We start from the raw sequence: 19178 nt of genomic DNA, 5'->3' as shown, positions 1-19178 counted from the left end.
ATCATGAGTCTATCAGAAAGAATAGGTTTTGCATTCCCTAAGTGCTCTTAATTGGCTGCCTGGCAAAATGTCTCTCTTTATCTTTACATTTCTGCACTTCATCTCTTTTTTTCTTGCTCTGGCCAATTATTCTCTCTGCTACTTTTTCTAATGTCCACATTTTCTCCTGTCCTGTGATAAAAGCGATGCTATCTGGCTGCTGGTGTTGTCCTGCATCTCAATGCAATCCTCCGATAAAAAGAATAGAGAGGACATAGCTTTTCATCAAGAGGTCTCAAACTCTTTCTCTTTCTTTATTCCTTCCCTATGTCTATCTGTCTTTGTCTTTATCACACACATTTCACAGGCCTACACAGCTCACTGTTGTCCTTTAAATATTTATTTGATGCATTAAAGGCCCATATATGCTCGCAATTGTGTGCTGTTCCAGGCCAGCGTTGACAACTATGAGAGAAACATGGTGAAATCTGTGGCCAGCCCAAAAAGGTGGCCTTAGATTTCACTGTGTGACACATTTACAGCAGTGGCTTTAGAGCTTTGGCGTCCAAAGACATCCTGCAACCAAATTCTCACAATGTAATAACAGCTGTAACCTCCTAAACCTTATTTTACATGAGCTGCTTAGTCTGTATACTGGAGGTCCTGGGTCAAAACAAAAAGTTCATATGCTTAAATTTTTGATCCAATGTAAAGGAAAAATGCAACATAACACAGTCAGCAAAAGAGAAGATGCATCACTCTGTTAGAACTAAATTAGGGCTGCAACTAATGATTATTTCCATTGTTGATTAATTTGCCCATTATTTTACTGATTAATGATTTATCTATGTAAAGGGCAAGGGTGAAAACCAGGGATAAGTCCTAACTATCACACTAACTATCACATAAGACAAAGAATAGCAGTAAAAAAGAGATACACAGCGTAATGCTCGCTCTGTAGAGCTGGATGCGATGAACGAGAGCGGCACTGCAACACTAGCTGGCTGAGGTGAACAAAATCAGTATAGATAGGAAGGACTGGAATTTGGGCGGCTTTATTTTGGCTGATTCTGATCCTTGCAACAAAGATTTTAACCATGAGTATGGTCCTTTTAAAATGTAAAATGTGCACAGACATCTGCATTAAGGCAACAATATTTACAACAATAAGCGAAGCTCGTGTCTAAATCTTAATTGGCACAAAAATTGCTCCAGTGAAAACTTGTCAACAGTCATGTCAGTCTCCCTCAACACAAGCCCTCTCTCTCTCTCTCTCCTCTCTCTCTCTCTCTCTCTCTCTCTCTCTCTCTTTCTCTCTCTCTCTCTCTCTTACTCTCTGTCTATGAGGAGTTTTCCAGAGCACATAGATTATAAAATGGGGCAGGAATGAGCCAAGCTCTATTTTTGTATCGGGATCAGCCATTTCCTGTTGTTACCTACAGGTAGTGAGGCTGAGATTTATGTTTTAGACAGCAGACAGCAGTGGACTTCCTCTGCTCGTTACAGAGTCTGGCCCAACAACCTGATCACTATATGTGTGCGTGGGGAGGGCATGAGAGAGGGATTCAAGGGAGAACTGTGAGTTATTCAGGAGAAAACAACAGAGTAGCCATCAGTAAGCAGAGGAAGAGGCAGTATGCAAGAAGATGAGAAAATAGCTGTAGGGAAGAGTCACTCTGTCAGTCACCTCAGCTTCTCTTAGAGTGACAGTGATGTGCCTATTTATCATAAATGAAAACATTCCTTGTCTGTGTCACGTACTGTCCCAGCATAAAGGTATGTGTAAAAGGCCATATTACGCCACCTGCACTCCCTCCTGCACCTGCAAATTAGTACATCTGATGCACTATAGAGAATACTATGGGGTCATAAAATCAAACAAGCATGATATTATACAAGATGACAGCTGTTGTACAGCACTTATATCAACTCATTCCTGTAACTGTATGTGTGTGTGTGTATATGTGTGTGTGACGGAGAGAGGAAACTCTCTGAAAGAGGTCAGTGTGCGATTCAGTACAGCTATTGACTGCTGCTGAGGAAATCCCCTCTCCTCGCTGTTCACAGAGGCAAGGCACCAAAGTCTAATGCATGCTAATCAGGGGCTCAGAAGATAATAGGAGATGGAGTATTTGCCATAATTCAAGATTTAACTCACTCATGTGCAGTCGTTGCTCTCTCCTTTACATCTCATATGCATAAAGCCACTCCTGCATTCACTGCTTTTGCATACAATTATCCATAGATTCTATTGAAACCAACATGCAAATGACCACTGAAGAGACATATACATCAATGTCAATGGCATTTATTTTTACATAGGTATCTGGGTACATTGTGCAATAACAACAGCCTGTCTCTGATGTTTTATTTTCATTCATGCCAACTTAATGTAGGTTTTCTGCACCCCAAAGACTGTCTGGTGAGAAAGATATAGTGCTTTCAGAACCTGTGCTGTCATCATTTACCCAACTGGACAGATAACAAAGGCAGCCACAGTAAAGTGTCAAAATAGTAAAAATTTCTCATGGATTATTTACTACGTAGCTATAGTTAGGTGATTTGATGCTGATCATGTGTTATGTGATCAGACTCTGTCCAGGCCACTGATTGAAGTGGTCATCCTGAAAGATTCACCAGTTGCTGAGATGGGCATCAATGCTTTCTTAAAGCAATGTTACAAGCACTGTCCAAGGTGTTTGAAACTGCCACTTGTGCTGTCCAAGGTGCTGATTAGACTGTACACTGGATCCAGCACCTTCCTTGTGTAGCCGCTGCTAATAAAGCAGTCTCTTGATTTTAAGTTGTATATTTTGTCTAATTTGCAACTTTACTGAATAAAGCCCTTATGGCTAATTGCTTGATACCCTTCTGACATTTTATTAGGCATAATTGAAATTATACTTATGAGCTAATGAAGTGCTTTGTAGCATTGAATAAATTAGACAAAGCAGGTTGTGATACCAACACTCCGTTGTGGGTATTGCACTTCAAAAAGTTCTCTCTCCTGCCACTGCTTCAAACATCTCCGTTTCTACCTTTGTAATGTGATCTATTAGATTGGAAAGCCACCTGGATCTGATTTAATGTATGTTAATGTATTACATTAATCAGAGTTTTAACTTGCAGCTGATTTGCTGCATTTCTCTATTTGTTTGCAACATCATACTCAGTGATTTAGAATCTCATGAATCAGTTACTTATTTACTGCAGATCCTGAGCAGTTATTATGGCAACATTGCTGTTTGCAACCAAACAGTCTTGACCTAAAAGCTCCTGGCAACTAAATATTTGGCATATGTTAATATTTTACCTAAGTTAATGAAACGGTAAGAGTAAAAGTTTATAGGAATGTAAAAAGTCCAAGTATTAATATCTAAACCATAAATTAAAAACACTATCATATGCATACACATCACAGCCAAAGCCTCTCAAAGTACGTGACATCACATTTTTCCAGTTGAACCTTGTCCACCTTAGACCAGTGAGGAGAGCACATGTGAAAATGTGAAATAATCAAAACTGTTCAGACTTTGGCAGTCTGTTGAGAAAATGTGTTTTCAGGGCCTTTAAGACACATATATTTTTGTAGGACAACTAATTCCCACCTGTCCTCTGCCCAAAATCTGTCAACAGTTCCTGCTGGCAAAAGACCCCAGATTCTCCAACAGCCCCTGACTTTATTAAAGTTTTACACCCACTCTTTCTCCAATCCTCCCTCCCTGTCCTTTCCAATACTAATTTGAATACCCATGCAGGTAGTCTAACAGGTTGTCACCTTATCTTGCACTCTGTAACTCTCTGCATAACCCTTCTCTCTCAAACATTAATGTACACCTGCACATACAATCAGAACACATGTTACACCTTTCACCTTCCCTAATAGTTTCTAAAACCCTATTAACTATTAACCGTCTTCAATACACCTTCTGAATACCCTTAACTTTTGTACTGCCTATGCTACAGCAATTAGGCACACATATACCTGTATGTACAGCGCACATACTGTGTAACTTATGTTAAACTAAACACTAAAACTGACACTGTACTCCATATCATCCATATCTTGAAATAGCAGAAGCATGACTGTACACTTGAGTCCAACTGACGGCTGAACTTCAAAATCCAAAATGAAAGCAGATGAAAAGGCTGTGATTGGCTGTAATTCCCCCTCTTAATATTTTTTTCTGTGAATTCCATGTCAGTGATGTGGATAGCAAATGGGTTCTCCATAGCTCAGACATTAGGACCATGCACAGCAAAACACACTTACATGTACCAATCATATTTGGGTTTTTCCTGGAATCTGATGTCATTGTAACATGCTTATAACGTGGTGGTTCAGATATGTGATTAAATGGAAATTAGTCTCTTCTGTATGCACATACATACCGAGGTGTAGAGGTATCCTTCACTATTCATGGCGAGGTACAACCCTGTCTTTGCCCCCTGGATTGCCACAATCCTCAGTCCCACTGGAATTAAGTTGAACTGTGCTAAATTGGGGAATAAAATAGGAAGGAGAGAGACAGGGTATGAGAAAAGGTGAAAGTCAGAGAAAATTGTGAAATCAAACTACAATACTGACAGAATGTATACTTTTCTGTCTCCACTGTAGCAAGCTGAATGGCTGCAGTGTCACTGCAGCATGCTACAGCTCTCTTAAGCCCAAATGCTGTGACACCTCAGAGTTGATGTTTATGTAAACACAATGCCATGTCACCTTCACTATGCTTTACACTGCCTCTAAACCTGGATAATAATGGAAAGGCTCTGCCACACCAAACTGCGCTTAGAGCAAAGACAGTTCAAAGTGGGCACATGGATAAAGTACCTGGGATGGTTAAATGACTCGGGCTGGTCGGTGAATGAGTAAAATCTTGAAATTGAGAGTTTTGAAAAAGGACTCATATCGGAGTCTGGAAGGTCAAATAGGCAACACAAAGAAATGATACTAGGAAGAGAACACTGCTTGGTTTCTGGCCTGAAAACCAAATTTAGATCGCTAACGGTCAGAATGAACATTCACTCCCTCCATTCAGAAACACTTTAAACTCAAGCAGCAGCCCTTCTTTTTTGGTTTATAACATTCAAATACTGAGTTTCAGATCCAATCAGAATCATTATCTGTGATTTTGAACACAGCATAGATGGATGTTAGGGATGGACAACTTTGCCAAGCATTTCTGCGTATGAGGTAGGACACATTGAATTGCCAAAGTTTGATAGGCAGTTTGACGTGATATTCCTTCTTATTAAAAGACAAAAATAACAGTACAAATTGGAACAAATTTGACGGATGAGCTGACAAAATCCTAATTTCAGCTGCAGGGACCCTATAGCATAGCGAGACGCCTACTGTGGGTCTGTTTAGCTCACTGCGTACATTACAGCATTAACTTTGCCAAAGTTGGAGATTTGGCTCCCCGTGAAGGTATGAGCTGTTTCATACTTGAGCTGAAAACTGCAGGTGTTTTTCGAGTCAGTTCTTCTAACTGGTCCTAGAGACTGGACTGTGAATAATTTGATTAAAATTACACAACACAACCACAAGCAAAAGACATGTAGGCTACAGACACAAACACACTCACAAAATGAGCTGCTTTCATCCCTTGTGCTGTCCATGGTGCCGTCAGGCTGCATCTGCAGGTAGTATCCATGTTGGCTGTACAGCCGGGTAACGATGCCTTTCAGCTGTGGCTCTGCAAGGGAGCACAGGAGAACAACATTGTATTTGACAGGTACTGCGGCTAGATGTTGAGAGCAGAAATGATGTTCACTGATTTACAGGACCTGAGAAAGGAATGGGTTTGTCAAATATGTCAAAGTTTAAAGACACTAAACACAGAGGAGTTTTACTGTGTGCAGTATTTGAAGATAAAACATGGTTTATGTGTAATATGTAAATCTTTTGGATTCCATTGAAATTTTGTATCAACATTCATGGTCACTAGAGGACAAATCCTAATGACTTTGGTGATCCCTTGAGTTTTGTATGATCCCATAAACTGGTCAATATTTTTTTTCCAATTCTAGCAACAAAACTAATGACATTATTAGTCATGACATTATTTCCAAATTTTTGAATTGTTGTTAAATTATAAAAAATCTAATTGTGTGTGTTACTACTGCCAGAAGGTGGCAGTAATACACCTAAAAGTTGTTTACCAACTGCCATTAAACAACAAAACAAGAAGGAAACTGTTGTTTAGTTTTATTAGCAAATGTTAGCATTCTAACGCATTAAACTAAGATAGTGGCAGTATTGGACATTATTCCTGCTGTAGACATCAGCATGTTAGCATGTCACCATTATGCAATGTCAAACTGATCTAGAAACATCACATGCAAGACTTGTGAATTCACACAATGTCAGCGTTATGTATGGTAATACTGTATGTACTATGTTACTTATGCTCTTTCATCTCAAGTATATAAATAACAAAAGCACAAACTGCCTCACAAATCAAAGTCACATGAAAGGCCTGCTGGGCATCACTGTAATGTCTTAAGGGAGTTTTATCAGGAGGGAAGATGCCTGGTGGAACAGATGATGATTGATCTCTGACATCATTACCATAATAGAGGAACAGTCTTATCCAGTCTTAAAACACCTCACAATACTATAAAAGACAAGGAATGCAGCTATTATGTTGTATTTTTCTCGTTAGAAGTTAGGGATTTCTCTCTAGAGGAGAGAAAATATAAAAATATTTAGGACAAAAATAGGATGCATTCAGTATTCAGTAACAATTCTTAGATAATTAGTGAATTGCCCAAGGGACATTTTTGGGCTAATTCAGCTAACACTGGGACCATATAACATACAGTGAATCTTAACTGATGAATAAAATGCACGTATAACTTCCGTCCACACTCTTGCTACCAGTAGTATTTTTACCAAGAGCTGGGGCCGTCAGAGGATGAAGTCAAGTGAGAGGGTAAGTCTGTCTCTCGCTAAATAAAAGATATATAATCAAGGGTGCTGGGTGGCGGAGGAGATGATGGAGGGTGAAGAGACTGGTTGAATGTTTCATGAGTGGAGTCCCTGCAGCCTACTTTGCGTTCATTTAAGAAACAGACAGAACCACATGAACCACTCTGTATCGCAGAAATCTAAATCTGTCTCTGGAGCTCTACAACTCTTCGCCTCCTTGGCCAGGTCGCTCCATCAGCGAGGAGAACCCTGCAGGTCCCCCTGACTTAGCTGAAAGCTCAGTCATTTAGTCTGGTCAGGCTTAGTGAAGTGACCAGTCTCCTTCAATGCAGCTTTAATAAGGGAGATGAAACATGGATGAAGGAGCAGTTTATAGGCTAACGGAGCCTTCGGAGGACTGAGGGCCACCTGGGAGTTCCCCCTTTGCTGAACACCACCCGTGCCCTCACACACACTCCCCAGGGAGCGACCTAGGGCACTGCGCAATCTGCCTGTCTTCCCTGGACTAGCACAGAGAGCACGAGAGTGGCAGAGGATGCAGGAATAAGATCTGTAGGACTATTTCCCGAAGGAAGAGTGCCAGGGTTGAAACATCAGTGAAACTGTGACGTACTCCCATTGTTACATGCGTGCATCTGCAGCGCTCCCCATCCTCTCTCTTTCAAAGCAGCTTGTCAAAACATTTCAGTATCTCTGCTCCTGCAATTTCTTCTTCTTTTCTCCCCTTTTCCTTTTCATATCCTTTGAGTTATGTACGCTTTCATCCCACCTAATAACACCATACATCATCCAATCAGAGCAGGGAAGCCATTCATTACTTGTCCTCTACAGATGCAAAAGAGAGAGATGACAGAGAGAGAAAGAAAGGGAGATGGGAGGATCAGGGAGGAGAGAAGTGAGCAGAGGGACAGCAAGGGAACAGTGAATGAAATGACACTGTCATTTCATTAAGAGTGACGACTGTACGTGCTCGAGAAAAAGCACATTGAGGCGGAAATTCAATAGACAGCTTGTGCAATATGGCTGCAATCAAAACTCCCATGCCCGGCATCAGGAGCACTAAAACTAATGTTTCACTTAGCAGAGCCAGCTCTAACTTCAAAATCCTCATCCCAACACCAATGCACAATAAATTCTGATCCAGTATAATGAAAGTGTGCTCCCAGCAAAAGCCATTACAGCCGTGTTTTACTGCAGCTGCATTAGAGATTCATAGATGATAAAACAAAAAACAGCTCCTGTGGACTCTTGCCACCTTATTACCATACAAATATTGCAAATTTGAACCATTTGGGCTCAAACTCATATTTTGAAACTGTCATGCTCTAGAAGTCTGAGTGTAGGTCAGTGTGTGCCCTGTATATTATTCTGGTTATTAGGACATTAAGTGCACTCATGTTTTACAACTAAGACTAAATTATGAAGTTGTTTAAGTTTTAGGCATTAGAACTGAAGGCTACATGTAAACATTTTAGTATGTTTTATCACATAACTATAATAAGAGCTTAACCAATTAGTCAATTAATTGATTAGTCAATTGTCAGAAAAACAATCTGCATTTCTTTTAATAAATGACTTAGAGCTGCAGTGATTAGTTGACTGACAGGATTAATCAGCAACAATTTTGGCTATTAAGTGTTTTAAAGCAAAAATGCCAAATATTTGCTGGTTACAATTTATTAAATATATTATTTGATTCTTTATCATACATGCTTGTAAACTGACTGACTGTTGGTTGGACAAAACTAGACATTTCAAGATGTGACCTTGGGCTTTTAGAAATTTTAAATTGATTCATTGTTGTAGTCATTTTTCAAGGAAAAACTGTGAAAAATGTGTTGAACATTCTCTGCTTCAACTTCTCAAATGAAAAACGTTTTATTTTAAACTAAGTATTATTTTGGACTTTTAACAAAGCAAAATGTTTGAAGATGTCACCTTGGATTGTGGAAGGTTGTGCTGGTTACTGTTTACTATTTTTGACATTTCATAGACTAATAGAATAATAGATTAATTGATTAAATAATCATAAGATAAATTGATAATGAAAACCTTAGTTGCAGTCCTAACTATGATCTACATAGCTGCATTTGCCTCTACAACTAATGATGCATGTCTTATTGTTGACTTTCCTGACTTTCCTTACACATTTTCTGGAGAAGATTAATGATGACATCATCTACTGCATGGTTGATTTAATGATAAATCTTTATTGACTTTGGTTTAGGCAGGTCCATAGGATGATGATTTTATGCACATACTGTATATGTCTTAAGATCTGTTAAGATCTTAAGACATATACATATTTCAATTCTTAGTTTTACCTTTCTGTCCAATTATGTTTGCATCTGCTGTAAATGTCTGATGCTCTTTTTTGGCTCGAATAGTTCAGTGCAGCAACAAGGCTTTTAACAACATGCAAATGAACAAAACTGTGCATAATCATAACACTGACTCAACTCGATGTCATCAAATAGCAGAGATGCACTACATCCCCATGCGTATTCTGCCAACTGCTACCCTCTCACGGTCTTGACAGCATCTGTGTCTGCATAATGCCTTCACACACACGCACACACACACACACACACACACACACACACACACACAAGATCAGTTTTTTGTGTTGCCTTTGTTGTTAATGTTGCAGTATGTTGACATTAGGAGTGAATACATCAAGGATCCAACAAACATGTCACATTGTTTCTCGAGTAACACAGCCCTCTCATCAAGATACAGAGTAAAATGGAGTACACATCACACAGAACACAAACACACATCTGCCAAGGTCAGATTTGTCTTTTGAAGAAGTCAAAGTTTGAAAAATACACTGGTTTTATACCAGACAGAGGCAGAGGCCGAAAACTCAGAGCTCCAAGCTGAAAAACCTTTATTCCTACATCTCCCCTAATGCAACTGGACGAGGTCTTTCATTGACCTGTCCTGCCTCCTAAATATCCTCAGAAAATGTTTTCACAGTAGTATTCTTCATTGTGGTTAAAGTAAATTTCAAAATCTGTAAAATTGATTGTAAAATTGATGAAGTACCCCTTTAAACTTAATAGTTTGATCAAGCCACATAAGAGTGAGCACAAATTATGAGGCAAGCCAACTTTTCTTTCCTTCATAAGCCCTGGAGAAGTATGCTGACAGATAGTGACACAGTGTGACAGCAGTCTACCTCTGGTTGGATTAGCAAAGTACACAGAGTTGTTTAGATGAGCAAAAAGCCTGTGTTTGTACCATGAGGGTGCATAGTGTGCACATGTAGCCTCCACTACTCCACAGGGGTAAACAGAGAAGATGATAACTCCGAAAGCTACTGACTCAAAGGTCATGTTTACTGATTTTGGTATGTTAGGGCATACTTGTATTCAAACAGTAAGAGCATATTCTATATGGCAGGAGGCCAAAAGCTATCATAGTTTTATAAGATATACTTCAAACAAATCTATTATTTGAAGTGAAGTGTCCTATAATGCAGTAGTGGAAAGTGCCTAAGTACTTTCACTCATGTACTGTACTATTTCCTACTTCTAATCCACAACATTTCAGAGGGAAATACTACATTTATCTGACAGCTGTAGTTACTATGATGACAAGCATTTTCAGTTTCCCAGTTACACTGAAAATGCCAGAATAATGCACTTTGTTGCAGAGACATACAGTTAACTGTAATGAGGTAATACAGTTAATCTGTGTAGCGATAGATATATCTTTCAGTAACTTTGCAGCTAGTGTAATTGGAACTTATTTTAGCCAATGGTCATCAATTCAAGAGCTAACTAGTGATAGCAAACACAAACAAGTGTATTTGTTGTTCTACAATTTAGGCAGCTGATCAGCAAAACAAATAATAGGCTATAACATCACTCTCCAGTGCCTGTCATACTCTGTCACAACCCACGACTACTAGTAATGTTACTGGTGTGTCCTGAAGCTGTTTCTGACTCTGTTTCGTAAAGAAGAATGCAGGATATTGTTGTTAGAGACTTTAGATATAATGGAACTGCACCCAAAACCTGGGCGGCACGGTGGTGCAGTCGTTGGCACTGTCGCCTCACAGCAAGAAAGGTCCACGTTTGAGCCCTGGTTCGCCCGGGGCTTTTCTGTGTGAAGTTTGCATTTCAACTGCTATTGTTCATATTCAGTTGTAGTAATCATTAGTTAGGTTTGTTTGAATGGTTTCCTGCTATCACATGTTGTTAATATATAACATTTAAATAACTGAAACCCACTAAATGCTTTCCAAAGCTGTTTTGCTGTAATAAATGAAGCATAATTGTGCATTAAGCATATATCAGCCTTTGGCCACACATTTAACTCTCTCTCTCTCTCTCTCTCTCTCTCTCTCAACCCACTTTTTGTTTTAAGATAACATTGAAAAGTTCTCATTTAATTAAACATATGCTCAAAGGCATTACAACGAAATTTTGTGTTGGAGTTTGAGTTATTCTAAATTTTGACACCAAGGTTTTCATTTTTTACTGCAAATGTATATCAGCTCCGAATATTGATCATCTGCCTTCATTATTACTAATAATCTGTATCAGTATCTGCCTTAAAAAAAAACATATTGGTCTACCCGTATCATACCATAAGTGGATGAGCACTTAGTAAAACAAAAAAACTCCTGTCTCTCTCTAATTGAGTCTTCTTATAATAATAACTAATCCAACCATATGTATTTTATCATCTAGGATGAGGTGTGTCCCTGTTGCAGTTAAAAGAACAGCAGGGAGTGCACATTATCTTTCAGGGTGAGCACACCTACATCTGCCTCGCACGACTTTTCACTGAATATGCCAGAAACAACAACCTGCAGCCTCGACCATCCTGGGTATTTCCCGTGGAGAGGAGGTGTGTGACTACATTCATCACTCCTGGGACACGTGTGGGTTTGAGTGACAGAAAACATTCGCTGATCCAGGTCAGTGGAGTGTGGGTCAAAGAGAGCTCCCCTGTCTGTTTATGTACATCAGCACACAGGTGTTGTCAGCACACCCGACAACATGTTGACTCATCAGCATGCCTTTTTTTTCAAGTGACCTCTCCACACATGAATGAAAAAAAAAAAAAAAAGCTTCGGGGGGGAGGGTGCCTTCAGTGACGTGGCTTTAAAAGATACTGTATATGTTCTGTAGGTCAAATTTTCTTTTTTCTGACACTGAAAATTGCCAATTGGGCAACTTAAATGTCATACCAGGCACATATTTGATGAACAAATATGAAGATTTTGTCAGCTGACAGAGACATTTTCTTTTGGTCTTATTATGTTGTTTAATTTGAAATTTTCATAAAGAATGAGAAACGTAGATTAGTAAGTAAGTGTATTAAGTTTTGTACAAGCATTAGAGATTATAGCCATAAGAGCATTTTGTTTATTAAATTGGGTTTGTCTCTAATCCCAGCAGTAAGTGCTGCATGGTCTACACAGGGATGCCCCTCATCAATTTACATTCGGCTCTGATAATCATTTTGAAAATCACCTGGGGGAGACAGTGAAACCATTCACACAGCAATTATGTATGTGTCTGTATAAATGAGGTCAGTGCACATAAGAACCCAGGGTAATCACTTCATGCATCACGGCTGCCATCAAGGACACTTAAAGTCTTTGCTGCAAATGTAATTGCTCTGAAAAATAAGCAGTGGTCGAGGTTTATCGCTAATCAGCGTAGTGTATATGGCTCAGTGTTGGTTATCATTACACTAATGTATTTATCTGGCTTGATTCGAGCTCAGTATGTTGCTCTGTGATCTCCCTCCAGCCGCTGCTCCTCTTGATAAGGTTGGAGGTAATTACTGGGGGCCTGCATGACTGAGCAGCCAAGGGCATTTCTTCTTCTGCTCTGACCGAACCAAACAACAGGGGTTTTCCTTGGCTTATATTTGCAGGACTCCCTGACTCTCCCCGTCCTTTCTCATCATGCTCTCTCTCAGCTGCTCTCTGTATGTCCCCCTTTTTCTCTTTGTGTATGCATGCATGCACATATATGCATGTATGCTGCATGTGAGTCCTGTCTCTTGTGTAGTGTTTGATTCTGCTTCTAATAAAAGGAGAACATGGTTCCTTTTTTTTTTCTCCTTTTCTAAACTGGGCCATGAGCTCTACAGTGCTGCTTGTAATTATCAATCTTGTGGGAAGATAGAGGGGGAGAGAAGGAGAGGAGCAAAGGGAGGAGTGAAGTCATGAAAGCCAGTTAACAACATGGAGGCGAGACTGAGGAATGCTCGAGGTTTGTCCAGAAATATAAGAGGGAAGGAAAGCCAGAGCTGCAGAAAAGGGCAATGATGGAGCAATAGAGCGATACAAAGATACAGAATGTGACAAGCGTGAGAGGAAGGGAGAGGAGATAGGGGAAGACAGGTTGAAAAAGGATGTCAGAGAGGAGGGAGAAGAGCGATAGCAGGACGGGGGCGAGGTTAAAGGTAGAATAAGAATGAATGAGGTGTATCACATCACCTGCAACTCCAACAATGGCCTCTTCATTTACATTTAAGGCTTCATAAATCATTTCATGTGACAACGGCGGCAGTTATTGCTGCTTATTAATGGTGCTGACAGGAGCATGTCAAACACGAGCAGAAGCAAATAGGACTCACACTGCTTCCCTGACACACATTCAATATTCACATATGTGCCTCATTAGCATCATGACAAGAACATATCAGTGACAGTTAACAACATGCTCAGCACAGGGGATTCAGAATGATGTGGTGTAGCTGCATTCAGTGGCCTCACAGCTTTGTCAGTTATGTCATATACAGTGCGTAGCACCACATTTTATTTCTTCAGGTTGAAATCTACTCTCTTGACTGTGCTTTCGTGTTGGGTTAAACAGGAAAACACAGAGGCACAAGAGCAAGACCACTGTGCCCAACAGCTCCACAACACACCTCACCTATCCTTTTTTCCTGTGGACCCTCCAGCAAGGACACAAATAGGCGCTTTAATATATGCAGAACAAACAAACACAAACATTCCTCTGCACTCCCAAAGGGGTCCAGGCCTCTGTCAGATCGTGTGATGATCACACAAGTAAACACACATCTAAGCTAAACTGCACAGTGATGGACAAGAAAGGACTCAGAATTTGAACATGCATTGATTTTCCTGCTGAAACACTTGATATATAGTCCTCACGCAGCACAATTTTCCCACACAGAAGAAGAAAACCATGAGTAGATACGCTTAAGAGCAGGTTGGCGCTAGAGGACAGAACCCATAGTAGATCTCAGCCAAACATTGTCAGAGATTAAGTTTAGCTGACACAGTTTCGATACTCATATTTGAATAGAAATGTGAAGGCACAGAAACACACACAAACAAAGAAGTAGGCACATGAATATGCTTGAACAAATTAATGTAGAGTACACTTATGCATGCCAGTGAGCAAAGCATAAATTTGATAAATAATAAATCTTTCTGCAAACCTACTATATTTGATATGATAAACAGTAGATTTACAGAAAGATTATTTTAAAATGATACTCTGTTTTATGAACAAAACATAAATATTAGTTCCTTTCCACTGCAGGAACTTCATCTAATAGAGGAGACATTTTCACAGGGTTCAGCTTTTGTTTCCAGTGTCCTGGTGAACTGAGGTTTTGGCACTGCTTAAGATAAGGACCTGTGTTTAAATGAGCACTCCAAGGAAGTTTCTTTCAGTATAGTGGTGATATTCTGATTCAAAACATGTGTGTTATGCTGCCTTGTTATGCACTTGTCCGTTTAAACTGCATAGTGCTGGGGAGTATCTTAATAGTTTTAATTACATTCCCTACCAAGTAGCATCCGTATTTTCAAAATCATGTAACTTTTCCAGTAGTGAGCTTTTTTTTTCCCCATGTGGTAGTGGGGCAGCGTGACCAAACACTGCCACACTTTAATTTCTCCTGATGAAAAAGTTGCTCAGAAATGATTCAGACAGTCTGTTCTCCACCAGATTAGTCACTGTTCTGTTCTGTTCTGTTTTCTGATTCGGAAATGAATCGAGCAGCTGGATGATGTTTTTCTTTTTTTTATGTTAGGGAACCGAGAGCACAGGATCAGCAGCTGCCAGTGTGCCGAAGGATGTCGACCTCCTACTGCGGCTGAGGCTCTTCTATTAATTAAATGATACTGATGTCTAAAAGCCATCACGTGTAAATGTAAATGTAATAATTTGATTGTCATAGTAACCTCTTGACGTGCATAGACACACACACACACATATTTTTTTTTGGTATTGGAGTACCTCCTGCTTCTCTTGCAGTACGGCTCCCATTCATGTCCCTCTTTTTCTCACACTCCACCTCTCCTTCTCCTTGTCTTCTCATCTTGCCTCTATAGGTGTCCTCCATCCTCACTGTCTTTCTCTTGTTAGAGGTAAATTCAATCTGTCCTTGTCAGCTTTAATCAAAGCACCTACAGATTCAATTTAGCAGCTATGTGTGGGAGGTTAAGGTGGTATCCTCAGGACGACAGGAAACAAAAGGGTGCTCTTTGTACACACGTTCCTCTGCTGCTTCATTTTGAATATGACTTGAGGCCATTGTAAACAGCCTCACTACAGCTGAATGTCTTTCCACAAGCCAGATCTAACTGCAGTAATACTCAGAGAAAAAGAAAGCGATCCCCCTGAACTCCTCCTGTCCACTGACTTTAAGGGAGCTTCCCCAACCCAGAGACACGAACTTAGATCAACCTTCAGAATTAAAATAAATACACAAGTACGTTCCTAATACTGTAATGTTTTTTTGCATTATATAAGAAACCCTAAAAGATTAGGGCTAAAACTTTGTTGTTTCATTGTGGTTTAATCTGTTGGGTACATCTTGGACAAAGTTTAAGCAATGAACTAGATCACCTACTTCTACACATGAACAGCTGCATCCCCGTCCTCCTCAGCACCATTTGGTACTGGATATTTTAGATCCATATGACAAAACAAGGGTTGTTCAAAGCCGTAAATCCCCAGACATGGGTGGTATGACCCCAACAGCAATCAAGCACTAATCTTTTGTTTGTCTTGTCTAGATGCAGACAAACAGAAAGCTGTTGTTTAGAAATCTCTAAGATTTGATTAAGGCTGGAGATCATGTGAACATTTTCAACACTAGTCCTGTTACGATAATCTAGCTTTGGCACTGATACCTAAAATGTACTTAAATTAGAAATTATCATATAAAAGTAAACAAGATTACAAATCTGACCAGCAAAGGAAATAACTACTTAAGTACTTCTGCACTAAAAAAGTACTGTTTTTTTTTTTTTACATGACTTAGCAGGTAGCTGAGAGACTTTCCTAACAAAGTAATGTCTAGTTAACTGTCTTAAAATTTAGAAGAACAAACTTTCTTTTGTTTTTAGTGCATATGATGTTTGAATTCCAACAAAGCTGCATCATACAGTTCACTGTTTAATTTGTGAGGTTTGATTAAATCCAAGGCAATCATAATGTTTAGCAATTTTACTGCAATCATTAAAAGTTGAATTCAAGGAAAGTTTAATGATATTGTAATGATACCGTTTGCTGTGATATTTATGACAATAATAATCATAGCATCAAATGAACATAAAAAACAAACATATAATATAAAATCTTCACTGACAACATATTTAATTTTTTATGGTAATGTTTAGGCACTCACAGCACTTGGTTAAGAAAAGAAAAATTGGTAAAGAAAAATTGTGGCCTTGGTTAAATATTGACAAATTCAATAGTGATGTGATCATGAGACAGGACATGTATACTTTTTGAAAATGTAACCAAAACCAGAATATTTCCATAACATAGCTGTAACCAAAGTGCTTCATTACTGTAAAGTGCTTTATTATCGTAAAGCCCCTGTAAAGTCACAACGTGGTTTCAAAATGAAAAACATTGTTGCGTATTGTTTATTGAAAGTTTAAAGCAACATAATGTTTGAAGTAATTTTTGCTGAGTCCAAGCAGTGAAGTGGTTTTCATGTACAGAAATCAAAGCTTATCAGTTGCTTGACCGGAGCTCTAACTGCATAATTCCACTCACTGGACTGAAACGCGTTGAGCAGTGTTTATTCCTTATGATTGCCGGAGTTGCTGTCGCTGTTAACAAAAACACAAAACTTCATTTCGAATTCTTGAAATTTCAAAGTTTCAGTGCTGAATATTGGTGATGAACCCTGGTTTGTAATGACTTCCAAGTCTTTTTAACTGATGTGCAGTTAACTTGCTGGACCTAATTTTGTTAGTTTAAGTTGCTGACTATCATTCATACCAGGCATTTTTCACAGGAGATTGTACCCACACACCAAAGATATATAGTCCAAGTGCAGGCTTTTGGGGCACAGAGTGTACCATCAAAATTATTTTAAAACTGTTATTTTATGGTAAAATAGTTACATAATGCTTTAACATGATTCATCATGATTGGTGCAGGGTAGCATGTGACATCACCTTATGCCACCTGAGCTCTGCCCACTTCAAATCAGTAAAGAAACCAGTGCTGTTCTAACTATGCCAGAAAGTTTTGTGTTCATGTTGGGCCCAGTTTCTTACAATAAGAAGCCAATTGTAAAAATATGTTTTACAGGGCTTTTAATGTGAACCCAGGTGTCAGCTGTCAAAGTCCTTCACTTACCTTTGCCACCATGATAACATTACAGTATACAAAAAAAAGAAAGAAACAAAGAGATGGACTGAATTGCGTATCTGGCTTTAAATGTTTCCAGGGTAGTTTATTGAAGCATCTGTAAACAGCACGCCAGTTACTGACAAGATCCATTCATCCAACCTTAACCAACACCATTTCTTAAATAGAAGACACAATCTCAGCTTTCAATTAAAGACAACCTACTTTCTAGACAGATTATTAAACAAGAGAAGAACTTCGTGTCTGAAGGAAGCTGTTTTACAGTGACACTTAATATCTAGCCCCATGGTTTCTCATCTCATCTTCTTCTCCACATGCTGCCTCCATGACAGGCTGATTCACAGCTCTTTTCAGTCCCCACCCACCTTCCCTTTAATCTCCGCTGGTATCTCTCCCTACTTCTCTTCCTGTATTTTTGATTACCTCTTTATCTGTGTCCACCCCCATGGTTGCCATCCGCCTCTACCTTTTGATACAATTTCCTCTGACATCAGTAATATCTTTACTTTTCTCTTTAAGCTTGTGTTTACCTCTGCAGACTCCCCCTCCCTCTCTGTCTCTTTCTCTTTCTCTTTGTCTCTCCCTCTGACCCCTGTCACAGTCAGTAAAGTTCTGATGAGAAGCTACCTAACACTGCATTGTCTGATCAGGTGTTGTTGAGTAAGCGAGTTTGCGGCCCTGATCTCTTAGGGTCAGCTTAATGCTATCCTCTGCTGGATCTCTCCTTGTAACCCAGTCTGCTGCCCGCCAGCCGGGGCCTACATTTGTGCTCCAACTGTCGACTGGCCCCTCGGATGCTTACTCCTACAACATACTACAGTGCACATCCATGCCAAACAGCCCACTCAATGCTACAAGGTGTCTAGGTCTGCACTATGTTTGCATGCATTAGTTTCTGATGACTCAGTTAATAGTGTTGCTATTTTTGACGCATATTGGTATTTTTATGTGCCATGTTTCTGAAATGATTTATTCTTTGTATCACTTATCTGGATAATTGTGAATCTAAATGTCTGCTGCGTATTCTTTGTGTTAGTCCAGTTCCATGCACACATATGTTGTGTGTTAAGATTCATTTGCTCTAACTTAGATAACGGTACTAAAGGTGATACACAGGGGCAGGCAGCTCGATATCTCTCCCTTTTCAAGTCAGATTCCACCTTGAACAAACTAAGAGGGTGATTATTGATTAATCGCTATACATTAATGAGCTGAATTGATCTGAAAAGAGGGCAGCAGTCAGTGTCAGTGGGACAGGTTTTTTTTCCCCCATCGGTCAGGCCAGCTCTTGAAGGGGTCTCTTGTATAGTAAGGCACTGTGTTGGACTCCAAGAGGAGGATTATTAAGGGGAGAGAGGCAGGTAAAATCAGGCAGATGCTGTGGTTTGTCATGGATTTCATCCAGTGTAGAGATTTGTGCCTGCCAGATGTATAAGCAGCAGGGTTTATGTCCATCCCTATCATTTCAGTAGCCCATTGCTTTATGGCAGTAGTAAATATAGTTTATGTGTGCGGGTGTGATGCTAATACGACAGCTGAAACTCTCCTTCTCTTAGAAAACACAGATCTACAGAATCCTGTGATGGCTGTGCTGTGTGGAGAAAATGTATAAATGTATTTCCTGGTAACAAGGTATTAAC

The 19178-nt window shown here is 39.5% G+C and overlaps 1 protein-coding gene across 1 annotated transcript in view; it reads right to left on the bottom strand.

Annotated features, from left to right (window-relative positions):
• fgf11b (fibroblast growth factor 11b) overlaps window positions 1-19178 on the bottom strand; it is a 35135-nt gene that overhangs the window by 11166 nt on the left and 4791 nt on the right. The window contains exons 2-3 of the mRNA XM_018691343.2: window positions 5571-5681; window positions 4372-4475 (exon numbers count right to left, since the gene is read on the bottom strand). Of these exons, the coding sequence (XP_018546859.1) occupies window positions 4372-4475; window positions 5571-5681 (215 nt within the window). The remainder of the gene's footprint in view (window positions 1-4371; window positions 4476-5570; window positions 5682-19178) is intronic.

The sequence above is a fragment of the Lates calcarifer genome, linkage group LG20 (genome assembly GCF_001640805.2).
Source record: "Lates calcarifer isolate ASB-BC8 linkage group LG20, TLL_Latcal_v3, whole genome shotgun sequence".
In the NCBI taxonomy this organism is placed as follows: Eukaryota; Metazoa; Chordata; class Actinopteri; family Centropomidae; genus Lates; species Lates calcarifer.
The sequence above is the reverse complement of the archived record's forward strand: the minus strand, read 5'-3'. Positions and strand labels throughout refer to the sequence as shown.